This window comes from Abramis brama (assembly GCF_963993115.1).
Source record: "Abramis brama genome assembly, chromosome: 2".
NCBI classification, from domain to species: Eukaryota; Metazoa; Chordata; class Actinopteri; order Cypriniformes; family Leuciscidae; genus Abramis; species Abramis brama.
This window is the reverse complement of record NC_139964.1, coordinates 32523994-32541419: the sequence shown is the minus strand read 5'-3', so window position 1 is coordinate 32541419 and position 17426 is coordinate 32523994. Positions and strand designations below refer to the sequence as shown.

At 37.6% G+C, this 17426-nt stretch overlaps 1 protein-coding gene across 3 annotated transcripts in view; it reads right to left on the bottom strand.

The window, feature by feature from the left end:
- grin2bb (glutamate receptor, ionotropic, N-methyl D-aspartate 2B-b) overlaps positions 1-4732 on the bottom strand; it is a 100178-nt gene extending 95446 nt beyond the window's left edge. For all 3 annotated transcript variants that reach the window (XM_084094336.1, XM_084094337.1, XM_084094338.1), the window contains exon 1: positions 4494-4732. In XM_084094336.1, the coding sequence (XP_083950462.1) occupies positions 4494-4520 (27 nt within the window). In that variant the 5' untranslated portion in view covers positions 4521-4732. The remainder of the gene's footprint in view (positions 1-4493) is intronic.
- Between the last annotated feature and the right edge of the window lie 12694 nt (positions 4733-17426).

Sequence of the window (17426 nt, the reverse complement as noted above, 5' to 3'; positions counted from 1 at the left end):
ATAAATGATTCAATATAGTTTTTAACAGTCACTTGTTGCCACCTACTGGCGTGACGATGTAATTGATAAAAAAATCGTATTTCTTTATATCCGACTTGTTTATATACGATCTATAAACTTTTATCCCAGTACTTCTGTGATAATTTGAATATTTGTATCACAGAATTTACTGATACTGTGTGGTTGTGACACTGTTTCATATCTACATTACAACTGCTTTCTCTGGCTCAGCGACAGCGCGAACAAAGATTTGATTGTTCGATGTGTTAGTACTTGTCAAGTGTTTAATAGACACAGCCGAATCGCTGTCGCTTAAGAATGAGATTGTGTGAGTGTTTGAATCGAGATCATGATTTTTAATGATTAATCATGCAGCTATAATGCCTATTACACCTACTTTCTTTGCAAAGTCTGTCCTAGTTTAAAAAAAAAAAAATCTAATTTATATTTAATAATTATTGATAATTTGAAACCAAACAAAAATCAAATAAGAATCCTGTAAACGAATAAAAAAAATCCTACTAGAATATAAGTTATCCTAATGGTGAATGTTGTGCTATTAAGACAAGTGGAATCATATTGGAATCAAATTAGGATCCTTCCAAATTATTGTAGAAATTCCTAAATTGGATTTAAGAATTTTTTACAAAAAAACATAATAATAAAATAAAATTTATTAATAAAGTATTATTCATAATTATAATTTATTTTATATTATTTTAAACAGTTAAAAAAATGAAAAGAATACCAATGTCTAGGCTTTATAACACACTGTCCTGTTTCTCTGACTAGAAAGTACACAACATTCTAGCTCTCTATATTCACTCCTTCACAACAAAGCTACAAAACAAGTGAGCACCAACAAACCCACACCACACATTTCACTAACAAGTCATCATCCATCCCTGAGAGGCTTTTATTGACTATCATCTTCGTTGTTTGAAAACTAACATTTCAAAGTCAAATTTCCCCAGTTTTCAGGATGATAGATTAAGGCTTGTTGTTTGCTCAGTCGGTACACAGAGACACAAGTTCAATGTAGAGCAGTACATTGTCAGACAATTTGTGTACACAAGCAAGGTGTCTACCGCCTAAGTATCATTATTTCTGAAACAACGGCTGACACAATATCAGATTTGCACCATCTCTGTGTAGCAGTTATATCATTGAAAGTCTAGAATGCCCTCGTGTCCCTGTGTTCCGTTGCCATGCCAACAGAGGCTCCGTTACCACACCAACAGAATCTCTGAGTGATGCTTCACTCTGAAAGACATTCCACACTGTCCTCATCCCTCTGGTCCCTGTCAATCAGTGTCAAGCTTGATTGACAGCTGCTTCGACCCCACTGACGTGGGTAAAAAACGCTGTCACCTCACGTTAATCATCAGCGGCACATCTTAAGAGGGCGATACATCATCAGACGTTTTCAGATCGGCTAACGACTTTCCTGTTTTCCCAGGATTGAGTCTAACGGCTATCAGGAGCGCCTGTAGAGCAGCTTGAGAAAAGAGAGCAAGAGAGTAAAAGGCAGCTCGACCTCTCCGTCTGTTTCTCACCCTATTTTCTTACCCTATATCTCTTTCTCAGTATTTATCGCTCCTACTCTCTCTTTCATTAACCCACTTAGCTGCAATGTCTGACCCAGACCACAGGCACATTACTCAAACTGGATCGAAGGCAGCACGACCAAGTGCAATTTGGGAGAATGCCTGCATGAAAACAAGACAATGGTGAGCTGAGTACCAGAAACGCACACATTCATTGAGGCAACAGAAAATTAGAGCCCTGAAAGAAAAAATAGACATGTCGTTTAGGCCTTCGAGTAAGTGGCCTTTAGAATTAGGTAAAATGGCGATGAGAAAGAAAGCGAAAGAGAGCATGTCAACTATTCAAGCTATTCAGAATACTATATTACCATACTACTTTTAATATTGTTGCAGCATTAGGGCTGGGACTGGGTATTGACACAAATTTCACAATTCAATTTCGATTCACAAGTTTGCGATTCGATTCAATTCCGATTTTGATTTAATTTGATTCGATATTGATTCATTTGGATATACTGTACATGAGGGGCATTACATGGCAAATTTTATTTATAAATTGTATCTATAAAAGGGAAAAATATCTCTCAAATGCTGTAAACTAGGAACCCTGTCAGTAAATCATAAAAACATTTCAATTTTCATGATGGATTTATTCAAACATGCATGAAATTTTAAAGAACATGTTAAGTAAAAATATGAATATGAAATCTAGTGCATATATTGAGCAAAATCTCCATATAGTTCATTTTTCTAGCTAACTATCGAGCTACAGTATGGGCACTGAATATAGCATTAAGTCACACTGTTTACAAACTGTTTCATTGACGTCTTTTCTTGGTTTTTGAGCGAATACATGCGACATGATATGGATTTCAGTAAGTTGTACTGTGTCTTTCAACATATCTTCTGATGTTTATTTCGTGTTATAGCAGTGCGATCTGTCACGCCATATTGAAGAGCCCCAAAACGGTATTTATTGAATTTCGTAATAAACTTGACACAATTTGAAAGCCGAGAGTTTGTTTCATATAAAAAAGTAACAGAGCACAAAGCTTATGCAATTTATTTAATGGGAGGTACACTACAAATATTTTTTCATTTATCAACTGAAAACAACAGACTAAAAAATCGACTCTTGGGATTTAAGAATCGATTTCAGTTCATCAAAATTGATTAACATTGAGAAATCAATATTTTTAACCCAGCCATAGTATGTATTCTGTGTAAATCTCATGTATGTATTGAATATGGCCTATTATATTTGCCAAAATGGGCAGCATATAATAAAGTACTAGCGCTGGGTACTGTATCCCACAATGCAATGCACAACCTTTTCTCTGTGATAAATTAACGTAAAATTAGCTATGATTTTTGACTCTTTTATGACTTTTACGACTTTTATAATAGCCCAACTATTGTTTAAGTGAACTGCCAAATTTTGTAAATTTTTTCACAAATTTGATTTTGAAAAAACAATTAACCAAGATATCCAAGGTTTGGCTGGTTAGCATGGTCCATTTAGGCCCTACTGGTAGATGTTGCTACTACAGGCAAAAAGCATCTCTCTCCATTGAGTTGCTCAATGATGGTGAAGACTACATTTATTTGATCAAAAATACAGTAAAAAGTGTAATATGAAATATTATTGCAATTTAAAATAACAGTTCTCTATGAATATATTATTTATTCCTGTGATGGTAAAGCTGAATTTTCAGCATCATTACTCCAGTCTTCAGTGTCAAATGATCCTTCACAAATCATTCTAATATGATGATTTGCTGCTCAAAAACATTTATTATCAATGTTGAAAAAAGTTGTGCTCCTTAATGTTTTTATAGAAACCATGATCTTTTTTCAGTGTTCTTTGATTAATAAAAAAAAAACCCAGAATTTATTTGAAACATTTTTAACAATGTCCATTTCTAAAGGTCTTTACTGTCACTTTAAATGCACATGCTTTAATGCACACACAGTCCAGCCACTGAAAACTGAGACCCACACAGCATTTGATCACTGGATTTACAGAAATCTTTTTTTGTGTGTTTTCTCAACATTAAAATATACAAAATCACGTAATTTCATATTTACATGCAGTGCATGGATTCTTCAACTTTTTTGTCAGCTGAACCTATTTGACCTCATATATTTACTTGAAGTACCCCTGAGATAATAAGTTAGGTCAATAATAAAATTAGTAACACTTTTGTTTTGGGTCCAATTCTCACTCTTAACTAGTTTCTTATTAGCATGCATATTATTGGCTGTTTATTAAAGCACATATTAATGCCTTATTCTGCATGACCTTATTCTATATCCCTTAATCCTACCCAATACCTAAACTTTACAACTACCTTACTAACTATTAATAAGCAGTAATTAGGAGTTTATTGAGGCAACAGTCATAGTTAATAGATAGTTAATAGTGAGAATTGGACCCTAACCTATAGTGTGGCCATAAAATTAAATCAATAATAATAATAATCAATAATAAAATTAAGTTCATACCTCTGATGTCGGTTAGTTTTCACATGACATGCAGATAAACAAATGAAATATTTCATCTTTTTAAGAAAGTGTTTTATTTTGATACACTCACGAACCCTCTGCAGTTCCATCATGAACCCTGGGAAACCCTGACGTAATGTAATTAGAATAGATTTTCTTTCTCTTTTTATTTTTATATCAATATGGTACAAGATTATTCTATTCACATCAATGTGATAAACGGGTTAGGTCAAAAGTGGTATAAAAGTAATCAAAAAGTAGTCAGATTACATTACCTTAAATGTATAATGTAATGGATTATGTTACTAACTACATTTTTTTCATGTGATTTGGAATCAGTAACCGACTACAGTTTGCAAGTAATCTACCCAGCAAGTATTCCATTACGAACATAGCCAGAGATATAGCGAGGAAAAACAATAGAGAAGGTTTATCCCTTACCTTGAACATTGCCAGCCCAACTCCCATTCTCTCTCCTCAACTCCTGCATGATGATGTGAGCTGGGTCTTGTCTCTTCCTCTCATAGCCCTGGATGGAGGAGTGACTGACCGTTGAAGTAGTTTGAGGGATTGGTAAGAAAAAGTAGGACTGGTGTAGAGACCGTGGATGAAAGTGTTGGTCCCTACTGTAAATCCAGGCTGGATGACTGAGCACAGGCAATTGTATATAAAATCAAAACTATTAAGAAAACTCACTCAAGAAAAGTAAGAATGATGCCTGGCTCACAAATGAAGACAAAATCAAAGACAAGTAAAACTTTAAATGCTTGAGCTATGCGAATGATGTTCAGTCACTCAAGAAAAGTTAAAAGTCTTGTATCAAACCTAAGAAATGTACGTAAAATTTGAAATGAACCAGGACAAAGTCAGGCCCACAAAATGTGATATAAAATGAAAAAGGTGAAAAGAAGAAGATAAAATGTTTTTAAAAGTTCATTTTCATCTGTGAACCAGTCCACAAGCTCTGGAGTTGCTTGACACCCAGCAGAGTCCAGTAGTGAGAGGGCCGGAGAAGCGACGTCTGGTCTTAAATTCTCATTGGTTCAAGTATCCATGAACGTCCTTCGCTGGGTCCTTCTCATGACACTATTGGAAGGGAAAAGAAGAGAACAGAAAACATCTTAAGCACAGGTTTTCTGGCTAATGATGTTGAATAAAGATCAAACTTGATGATGATTTTGGAAAACTGAGTGACATTTTTCTTTTTTTCCCTTTTGTTATTTCTTTCAATTGATCTAATATACAGCGCTCAATACTTATTGGTAAACTGATATGTAAAAAGATGCATTTTAGTCAACTTCGAGCCATAGAAAGGACAGGCATGTTTCACAAACACACACAGTAGCACGCTTACAAATGCATACAAATACTTATGTGTGACATTTTTACCGTGTTACTTACCAGTCTAACTGTCCTGTGGCATTTCATCATTATTATTTGGGTAATGTTTACAAAAATGTGATACACAAGACAAGAGGGCGAGTGCAAGCATTCAAAAACGTAAGACAAGATGGTCGCTTTCCACTGATTTGTCCATTTCGCCCAATAATAGGCAAGTGAGATGCTTTTTTTTCCTTTTTGATTGTTTGTTTTTCAAACAGTCCATATATAAGAAAAAAATGTGAGGGAGATGATGAATTTGAGATGTCTAAAGGACAATTTCTAGCTGAAACTGAACTTTAATTGAGATTTCAAACTAGTCACTGAGAGGAAAGCATAAGCATAGAAATAAAATATCAACATGAATGGAAAAAGGGGATGTTCAGATTTCCTTCCATCTTAAGTTGTGACACAACGTCACTTCTTGGATCACCATCCCTTTCTCAGATTCATTTAAAATTAAATAAAAACCAAGGAAAAATAAAAACAACCGTTTCACTCCTGTTATATTTAATATTATGTAATATGTAATATTATATAATATAACTATTATATTAATGTAATATTTAGAGGTAAATATATAATATATTACAAACAACAAAATCAAAATACTAATCAAGAATATCAATCAGTCAATCAAAAAAAGCAGTTCTGAATTAAAATGAAGTACAAAATGATCATTCAAGGAGGATGGGGGTATAAATAACTTACAGTGGGGAGTGAAAAGTTTCATTCTCTATTGAGATTACAGTCATACAGTGGTCATGCACGACACCTAAAAACAGGGACCCTACATGAATAGAGAAAATCATGAAGTGGTGATAAGAAAAGAAGTGGAGGTGACAGCCAGTCCAAAAGGTGTTCGATGAACGGATAAAATGAGAGAAAAAGATGGCGAGTGACAGCAGAAAATTAAACACTCAATAAAACGAAGGAGTGACCATAACAGCGCAAATGGACTCGAGCTCACAGGCAGGTGAAACTGGGGGGGGTAACGACTGCTGTACTGAACCCTAATCAATCTTTTGAGCAAATGCCAATTTATTGTTCACAATTCAGGCTTCATGTTTCAGCAGCTCATCAGAAGGCTGTCGACAACTCAAATCACAAGTTCAAAATGTGTCCAAGAAGCACAAATTAAGCAGTCGCGCCAACCTCACCCATCTCTGTCAAAGAATGGAAGCAGAACCTCATCTCAGAAATGTGTCTGCAATGATTTCTCAAAGAAAATAGAAGACACTGATGCTTGCACTGGACAGTGGAGATGAATGGAGGATGTTTTTAGACCGGGTAGCCCAAGACTAGATGCGTGTGAGTGTTTTAAGTGTGTGTATGTGTGAGAGTGTGCGTTACAAAAGAAATAATGGCAGGAAACAAATGTCTTTCTGTTCATAAGTGAGAGTGGAAGATGGACAGAGTTGGAGAGGAGTAAAAAATGGGCATGGAGAAGTGACATTTAATTTTTGACACCTGGCTGTCCATTAGTTTAATGCATGTGTGTATGTGTGTGTCGATGTGTGTTTTATGTACATGTAAAAAAAGAACACACAAGTACACACACACAGACAAACAGACCGGACAGACACTAAACGAGCCGTTAAACCTACCTAGAAGAATATTAAAGCATCCAGGGAAAAAAAGAGTGATACGTGAGGGTAGATGGTGGAGGACAAAAGAACTGTTTAAAAAAGAGAGAAAGAAAAAGAAGAATTAAAAAAACTGATAAGGAGATGTGGAGATGGTTTTTTGAGTCTCTTTCGCAATTCTAACCAACTTTCATTCAGGGAGCGTCACACTTTTGAGATGAAGGGAGGGATGGGAGGAAGAGGGGATGATGGAAAGGAGGGACAGGTGAAGGAACGAAGGGGGACATAAATAGTCAAAAATTTGTGAAAGAGTAAAAAAAAAACTTGCCCCTTCTTTCTCTTCTCGCCTGTCTCGTCATAAATAGACAAAATTATACACCATATAGATGGAGAAATAGATCAGGAGGCAAATGATGGAGAGAGCGAACAAATGAAAAGATGATGTGCCTCCCAGCACCACGATGAGAAAGAAGAAGAAAACAAAACGAAAGAAAAAAACAAATACTCCAGTGGCTTCCGTTTTCCTTCCTTTCTTTTAAACAGGAAAGGCAGTCAGTTTGTTCCTGTTGTCCAGTTGTTGCTTTAGTTCATATTTTTCTTTTTCTTTCCCTCTTTTTTCCTCTCTTTCTCTCCCTTTCTTTTGGCTTCTGAAGGAGTCCTCCGTTTGCAGTAAGTAATAGCCCTTTTCCACAGACAGCGACTGAGGCAGAACAGTAGGAAGAGGTGTAACGGTTGCGATGTCTGCCCAAGAATTCCACACAACGAGACTGCGCTCGCTCTCTCTCTCTCTCTCTCTCTCTCTCTCTCTCTCTCTCTCTCCTCCCTTACGGACAGAACACTGTTGAGTAGGAGTGAGGCAGAGGAAGCAGAATGAGAGGGGTCCCTCTACAGGATTACTGCACAACTGAGAGAGAGGGAGAAAAAGAGAAAAAGCTAAGAATGTCTTTTCTATTCCAGTTCAAAGTAATAGAAATTACTAGTGAAATTATTCAGTATAAATAAGCAAAAAAATTATTACATACACAACATGGGGTATTTTGCAAAGCATGACATTAGATGATACTAATAATCATAATGACGGTACCAATAAAAGTTTGAAACAAATTTACTAATTATATCTATCTATATCTATATCTATATCTATCTATCTATATATCTATATATATATATATATATATATATATAAACATTTTTAATGCACTACAGTTCAAAAGTTTGGGGTTGGTAAGATTGTTTTATTGTTTTTAATGTCTCTTCTCACCAAGACTGCATTTATTTGATCAAAAACACAGTAAAACAGTGATATTGTGAAATAACGGTATTCTATTGTAATGCATTTTAAAATGTAATTCATTCCTGTAATCAAAGCTGAATTTTCAGCATCATTACTCCAGTCTTCAGTGTCACATGATCCTTCAGAAATCATTCTAATATGCTGATTTGCTGCTCAAGAAACATTTCTTATTATCATCCATGTAGAAAACAGTTGTTCTACTTAATATTTATGTTGAAAAGGTGATCTTTTTTTTTTTTAACCGATATGTTTAAATGAACTGCATTTATTTGAAATAGAAATCTTTTGGAACATTACAAACATCTTTACTGTCATTTTTGATCAATTGAATGCATCCATGCTGAATGAAAGTCAAAAAATGTGGAACTTTGGAAAAGTTGTGCATATATATACAGTACCAGTCAAAAGTTTGGAAACATTACTATTTTTAATGTTTTTGAAAGAAGTCTCTTATTCTCATCAAGCCTGCAGTTAAAAAAAACAAAAAAACAAAAAAAACAGTAATATTATGAAATATTATTACAATTTAAAATAATGGTTCTCTTTTTTAATATACTTTTAAAATGTAATTTATTTTTGTGATGCAAAGCTGAATTTTCATCAGCAAGTACTCCAGTCTTTGGTGTCTTATGATCCTTCAGAAATCATTCTAATATGATGATTTATGATCAATGTTGGAAACAGTTGTGCTGCTTAATATTTTTTTTATAACCTGAGATACTTTTTTCAGGATTATTTGATGAATAAAAAGTTAAAAAGAACTGTATTTATTTAGAACAGAAATCTTTTGTAACAATATACACTACCGTTCAAAAGTTTGGGAACAATAACTTTTTTTTTTAAAAGAAATTAGTACTTTAATTCAACAAGGATGCATTAAATTGATAAAAGGTGATGGTAACAATTTATATTGTTAGAAATGTTTTTATTTTGAATAAATGCTGTTTTTATGAATAAATGCTGTTAACGTTTTACTCATCAATGAATCCTGAAAAAAGTATTCCAAAAAAATATAACAGCACAACTGTTTCCATCATTGATAATAACTGAGTATCAAATCATCATATTAGAATGATTTCTGAAGGATCATAAGACACCAAAGACTGGAGTACTTGCTGATGAAAATTCAGCTTTGCATCACAAAAATAAATTACATTTTAAAATATGTTAAAAAAGAGAACCATTATTTTAAATTGTAATAATATTTCATAATATTACTGTTTTTTTTTTTTGTTTGTTTTTTTTTTTAACTGCAGGCTTGATGAGCATAAGAGACTTCTTTCAAAAACATTAAAAATAGTAATGTTTCCAAACTTTTGACTGGTACTGTATATAAAATTATTATTTTTTTTTTTGTACACTAAATTCATTTTTGTTGGGTTGGACCTGGGTGGAAAAGCACCACATTTCACCTCTAATTCTTACCAAAATCTTCACCAAACAGGAACAAACGATATGCATTCTACATATAAGTTACGAAATAAGCTAAATTAGTCTAACTCATGCAATTTTTAATGTTTTGTTCCAAAAAGAAATTAAATCTCTTTGTTGTGTGACTTTGTTGAATTTCCTTGAATTGCAATTCAATAAAATTCCTCTTTAACATCCTGTGGTATGTGGGTAATCAAATTAAAATTCCAACTTGAGCCAATTCCTCATTCTAGATAGATATTGCCCAGTCCTACTTCTGTACCGGTGCACTTCCACTCCATCTGTCATCGGTCTAAGTTTTCTGTGTACATGTGGATGTCTGGTTCTCAGATGTCTGCTCTCTCAAGGGCTCACTCTCTCTTTCTCTGGTTTCTTGGCTTGAACTACTGATCACTGTGCTTTTGATCCTCAGTTTCTTGGCACCTGTCTTCCACTCCTTTTTTAAACTCACACAGTCTGTCTGCCTGTTGCTCTCTCCCTCTGTTGATCATTTTGAAATAGACAAAAATAAAAGGAAAGTTAAAGAAGGGCCATAGAAATGGCGCAATTTGGGCTTTCAATTTTGTAAAGATTTTTCTATAATTTCTATTGAAAAGGCTACTACTAAACTTTTTACCACCTCAGGCCCAAAGTATCAGGGTTGTAACTGAGATAAATAGATATTGGATATCAATCAAAAAAAAATGTGCAGTGCATATCAATAAATAAAAAAAACACCAATCATAAAGACTAGCCATAAAGCACTACATAAAAAGCTATCAACCCTGTTTGGAATTGTAGCCTACCAACAATTTGAATAGAAAACTGAATCAATACTGGCAGTATCATTGCCATCATTTACAGTGGGGACTCCAGGGACATGTCCCCACCACTTTTATCATGGATAATTTAAGCCAAACGGGTTTCACCATTTACCATCTTTTAAGATAATAAAAACATGCTTATGCTAAAGGTACACTATGTAACTTTTGGCCCACCAGCGGTCAAAAAACTGCATGCATTTTGCGGAAGAACATTGTTTTGGTTGTGCTTCGGCTGTGAGGATGAATATGACCCTTCACAATACTTTTCAATAAACTCTGAGAGCTACAAATTTCAATTCATATGTTCAATAAAATACCTTACTCACCTGTCAAGTAATAAAAACGGCATCTCCGCATCGCTTTTACAAAATTTCAAATCCCTCAGTTCTCGCCATTTACGAAAAGCCAAGACAATGTTGATTCTTGTTTATTACGAGCTCTGTCGCATTCTCTTTTTGTAAAAGTTTGTTCAAAAACCTGATCAAACGTAAAGCTGATTTCTTTGATTTTATAGTCAATGGCAAATCTCCCCAAACCGGTCATGTTAATGTTATTGGAAAAGAGATATAAAAAATACTAATAATGGCTATAGCTAGCAATTATCATCATATCACAGCACATTATTCACCAATCAACAGTAGCCGCGTTTCCATTACCCTTAAATTGCGCAAATTTAAATTACGAATTGAAAATACGCTTAATGCAAAATAACGTAATTTTCGCAAAAACTCCCATTTATCGCGAAAAAGTTTTTACGCTCGCATGAGGTAGTTTTTCAGGCAATTCGAAAAAGAAATATTTCACAAAACTGCAATGGAAGCAGTTTTTGCACATTTACAAGTTACCTGACGTAATGACGCGGTATGTTTGGACAGAATACGAGACAGAGTTCTTTATTAAATTCATAAAAGACAAAAGAATAACAGGAATACTGAATTCTAAACCTCAAAGAAATGGCACAACCAAGACCTCGAAGCAGAAATGAGGGAGAAACGCCCAGAAACACCCCATACAGTAGGTATGTACCCCATAAGTGTCTTTCCTTACCATTAATACTTGGATAACACGCCTATCTCCTTCGATTAATAATAATGGCTAGTGTGGCAGCTGCAATATATAAACCTACCAACATTCGTTGCCATGATTTTTGGAATGATTTCTTGCGAGAGGGAAAAATTACATTTTAGCCCCATAACATTGGTTAATGGAAACGCCGTCATTTCGCAATAGTTTTTTATCGACATTTAGAAAGAAGGAAAAAAAAAAAAGGAAAAAAAAATCGCAAAAGTTTTGCGGAAATCTGTAATGGAAACGCGCCTAGACAGTGCGTTAACATGCACGTTCTTAACCCGATAATGCTTAATAAGCCAACAACGTGGTAATGTAAACGCCTTAAACCACTTTCCTTTATCGCAGTAAGCTCATAAACAGCTTAAGTATAAACCGATCTACAGAGCTAGATTTTTGCCCATTACCCTGATTTCTCCTGGCATGTAAACACCTTAACCTGCGTTCTGTCGGCTAAATGAAGTGCGCATGTGTGATTTGTGACAGGAAAGTGTCCTCATTTCACGGTAGGGGAAGAGAAATATAAATTTTTCTTGACCCAAGAAACGTGTTCTCATTTCATGCAACCAAAGGACAAGTTGTACATTTGTAGAAACTTCAAATACGAGAGGATTGAACGTACAGATGAGTATGTGGGAGATTCTATGAGGTGCCCCTAGGGACATTATTCAGAATTACCATGCATATACATGGAAAAGTACATGTACATGTGTACTCACATATTGTCACGGATGGAACAGGAGTCAGACAGGTGGTAAGTGAAATGTAGCTTTATTTACAGAAACACGGAACCAGATGGAGATATGGTGAGTATGCAAGCAGATGATAATCAGGCAGGAACTTAACTGAAGAATAATCAAAGTCTCTGTTTTCAGATGGAGGCTGGAAGATCCCAGGAAGATGGCAGATGACTGAAGAAGGCAGACGGAACGTCGAATGAAGACGGATGGTGGATGAATCACAGGTGAGTAGCAGGTAAGTAGCATTAGAGAGTCTGAGTGTCTTGTAGAGACGAGACCAGACAATGAGTGTGAGTAGAGGAGCTGAATATAAAGGGTGGTGGAATGATGAGATGCAGGTGATGATGATTAGTACTCTGGAGATGAGCGAGTGGGAGGAGTGAGTGAACGAGTGGGAGGAGTGAGTGAATCTGGTGGAACCCTGACAGTACCCCCCCCCTCCCGAGGCGGCTCTTGACGGCTGTGAAGAGGGACGACCCCTGGGGGCAGGACGATCAGGATTGTCGGCGTGGAACTGAGTGCGGAGAGCTGGGTCCAGGATGTCTTCGCGAGGTACCCACGAACGTTCCTCTGGGCCATAATCTTCCGAGTCGACCAGGTATTCAAGACGTGAACCTCGTCGCCATGAGTCCATGATGGTGCGGACTCGATAGATTGGTTCCTCTTCGACAGGAACGGGAGGAGGAGGCACGCCGTTGGTAGCTGGGTCTGTGGGAGGAGAAGTGACAGGTTCAGTGAAGGGTTTTAAGAGGGACACATGGAAAGAAGGTGAGATCTTGTACTGTGGAGGAAGGTTTAGCCTGTAGGTAACTTCGTTCAACTGCCTCTGCACGGTGAAAGGTCCAATATATCGAGGACTCAGCTTACGGCAGGGCAGGCGGAGGCGAATGTCCCGGGTCGAAAGCCACACCTTTTGTCCAGGCTGGTACTGAGGAGGATTGGAACGACGACGACATACCCTCTCGCTCTGATGAAACCAGTAGTCGACAGCTGGAACCTCCGAGGGCTCACCTGACCAGGGGAAGAGTGGAGGTTGATAACCCAGGATACACTGAAAGGGGGTGAGCCCTGTGGTGGATTGCCGAAGGGAGTTCTGGGCGTATTCTGCCCAGGGGAGGAAGCGGCTCCAGCTGTCCTGGTAGTGGTGGCAATAGGTCCTCAGATAACGTCCGATCTCCTGGATCTACCGCTCAGTCTGGCCGTTTGTCTGAGGGTGGTATCCAGAAGATAGGCTAACAGTAACCCAGAGGAGTCTGAAGAATGCTTGCCAAACCCTTGAAATGAACTGTGGTCCTCTATCCGACACTATGTCTTCGGGGATGCCGAAGTTTCAGAACACATGGTTGAAAAGGGCCTCTGCGGCCTCAAAAGCGGTTGGAAGTCCAGGCAGAGGGATCAGCTTGCAAGCCTTAGAAAACCGGTCCACAACGACGAGGATACAGGTGTGGTTATTGGATCTGGGAAGGTCAGTCATGAAATCAATACCAATGTGGGACCACGGTCGTTGTGGGATGGGAAGTGGCACGAGCTTGCCCTCCGGGAGTCTTCTGGGGGTGTTGGTTATGGCGCAGACTGAGCATCCTCTGACGTACCTGGAAACATCTTGTGAGATGGACGGCCACGAGTACCGATTACTGAGGAGCGAGAGGGTACGCCTGCTACCTGGATGTCCAGAGCCCGGAGCGGTATGAGCGGAGTCCAGAAGGGCGGCACGAAGATGACGAGGTATGAAGATAAGCCCCTCTGGACCTCCCGGCGGAGCAGGATGACGAAGGTTCTCCTGGGAAATCTGCTCTTCGATGTCCCAGATGATCGGGCTGACGATCATGGCTGGAGGGAGAATGGGTTCAGGTAGAAGATCCTCTGACGAAGAATGATGAAGAGGGGAGAGAGCATCCGCTTTACAATTCTTGCTGCCAGGTCGGTATGATACGATGAAATCAAAGCGGGTAAAGAAGAGAGCCCATCGAGCTTGACGAGGATTCAGCCTTTTCGCCTCTCTGAGGTATTCCAAGTTGCGATGATCGGTTATGACCTCAAACTGGTGATTTGCTCCCTCCAGCCAATGCCTCCATTCCTCTAATGCGAGCTTGATGGCGAGCAGTTCCCGATTCCCAATATCATAGTTCCGCTCCGCCGGGGAAAGTTTCTTTGAGAAGAAGGCGCATGGATGGAGTTTGGGAGGATCACCCTGTTGAGAACCGCTCCAAACCCTGTTGAGGATGTGTCAACCTCGACAACAAAAGGCAGGTCAGGGTTAGGATGGACTAAGATTGGAGCGGTCAGGAAGGCTTCCTTGAGATTTTGAAAGGCTAAGATGGCTTCTGGAGATAAGGACAGAGACTTGGGCCGGCCCTTTAGAGATGAGGTCAGAGGAGCACTGATGAGACTGTAGTTATTAATGAGTGAATTAGATATTAGTTATTAGTTATTAATTAATGAATTAATCTATAAAAGTTGACGAACCCAAGGAATCGCTGAAGATCCTTCACAGTAGAGGGCAGGGACCAATTCCGGATAGTTTCCACCTTCCTCTGGTCCATCTGGACTCCATGTTGGTCTATGACGTAGCCCAGGAATTGCACAGTGGTGGTGTGAAATTCACATTTCTCCAGTTTCAGGTACAACTTGTGAGCTCTCAATTTCTCCAGAACTTGAGTGACGTGGCGCTTATGCTCTGAGAGCGAAGAGGAGTAGATGAGAATGTCGTTTATATAGACAACCACAAATCTGTTGAGATACTCCTGGAAGACTTCATTTATGTAACCCTGGAAGACTGCTGGAGCGTTAGATAATCCGAAGGGCATGACCCTATACTCATAGTGTCCCATTTAGCATTTTATGTTTTGAGGTTAATTTTTAATTAGTCAAATGTTAGATAATTAGGGGTGTGCATTGGCACTGCCCTCACAATTCGATTCGATTACGATTCACCAGGTAACGATTCGATTCAATTCGATTCTACGATGCATTGCGATGCATCAGAATTCTACTGCACACAACAAGGCAAATTTTTCATCAGTCATGAGGCAATACAAGCAGTCAGATATTGAACAACAGATTTTATTGGCTGCTATGTGTGTATTATCACTCTCCTGTATCTTTGACATAAATGTCATTAAATAAAATAAAATTGAATGGTACAGGGTACTGGATATGGCATTTTCAAACCTGAAAAAGAAAACATAAATCACTGCTTTCAGTGCTTTTAATGAGAAATGTTTCTCTTCTCTCTGCTTGAGAACCATTTGAAATTAAATTTCAACTTTATTGTCCAACTCAAGGCCAGAAAATAAACAGTGTAGGGGTGTAACGGTTCACAAAATTCACGGTTCGGTTCAATAGGATACACTTGTGTCACGGTTCGGTACGTTTTCGATACAGCAAAAAGAAAGAAATGCCAGAGAAATTTCCTTGATTTTTTTTATTTATTCTTTTTTTATTAAAACTAACATCATAAAGTATGACATTTTTTTTCTTTGAGCAATGATGGAGCTATAATTGACTCTTCTAAGGAGCATATAAAACAAAACAGCTCCTTGGAAAAAATTAAATGTAATATTTTGTGCTTATAAACAAATGTTTATTTTAGTTCAGATTAACATTTGAGGGCAGCAATGTTATTCATAATGTCGAAATAAATCCGACATAACGTTACTTGAAAGCATTATAGCCTACTATTCCTGCCAAACTTCCAAAGTTGCAGTTACTGTTACTACAGTAAATCCATTGTGAATATTGCAGATCTGCACGGATAGTTCATTCATGTCACAATGTTTCTTCCTGGTTTCCACGTCACCGCTGTTTGATCCGTTAATAACGGAGAAATGTGAATGTTTCTCACTAGATCTCGCAGCGATGTTATTACTTTAGTGGCGAGTACTGGATCTCTTATTAGCGCTGTGTAGTATAAGATCGGCTCGCGCTGCTTTGGTCCAAACTGATAAACAGTCCGTCACGAGTAGCTCAGTTTCGTTCCGCTTACATTGCGTTTGCCATAATTTGATGTTGCGGTCGCACCAGCGTCTACATTATGAGCGCGCTCGCGACGCGCTTACATTTGAAATAACCGTTCGGTTTGAAAATGCGTGCCTTGTACCGAACGGTTTAATACGAATAGGCTACGCGTACCGTTACACCCCTAAAACAGTGACATAATCGATTATGGCACTTTGCCGCATCGATGCTGAATCGTGCATGCCCCGCATTGCGATCCATCGCCGAATCGATTATTGTTTACACCACTATAGATAGCCTAATTATATATATATTTTAAATATTGTTTATCCTTATTATTATTTAATGAGGCTATCAGTAAATTAGCCTAATTATAATCAACACCTGCAAGTGTACACTTTGAAGAGTAAAAATTACAGGTTACGTTAATTCAACTTTATTAAAACTAACTACATATATGGTAATCAAATTGCACTTCCAAAAGTCATACATTTGTGGAAAAAAAAAACTAAATAAATGAATATACAAATTTCTTGTAAGTATAATAAATAAAACATAAAAAGCAAAGATCAGAACATTTAATGAACAAAACCGGTTCTGTACATGGCAGACAGTAGTCGAAAGCCGGGCGATAAAGTTCGATAAACGGAATCAGTCCAGGAAACATCAACAAATCCAGAGGAGCAAAGAAACTAATGAGACTAAATAGCAGACAAATGAAATGAAAAACTAAACAGTGCAAGCGAGGCTACATTAGTCACATTAGAAAATGAAGTTGTAGGTTGTGTTTGAATAATTACGTATCTTATTTAGCTGAGGTTAATTAACGCAATACTCATGTATCCTTGCTCGATGAAGAACGAGACAACACATTGAGCCCAACAGGCGGTTGAAATTTAAAAGGCTGATTTTCGCGCTTCAGGGCAGTGACGAGTAGGCCTACACATGTAGTCCAGTGGTTGTCAAGACACCGTTGGCACAACCTTAAGCAATGGCCCTGATTGGTTTAATGTCAACATTGTGACAACGCTGTAACAACCTTCACCACACAATGTATTTATAGCAACCTTTTGGCCATGTTGATAAAACGTTGTTAGAAGGTTGGGTACGTTGTG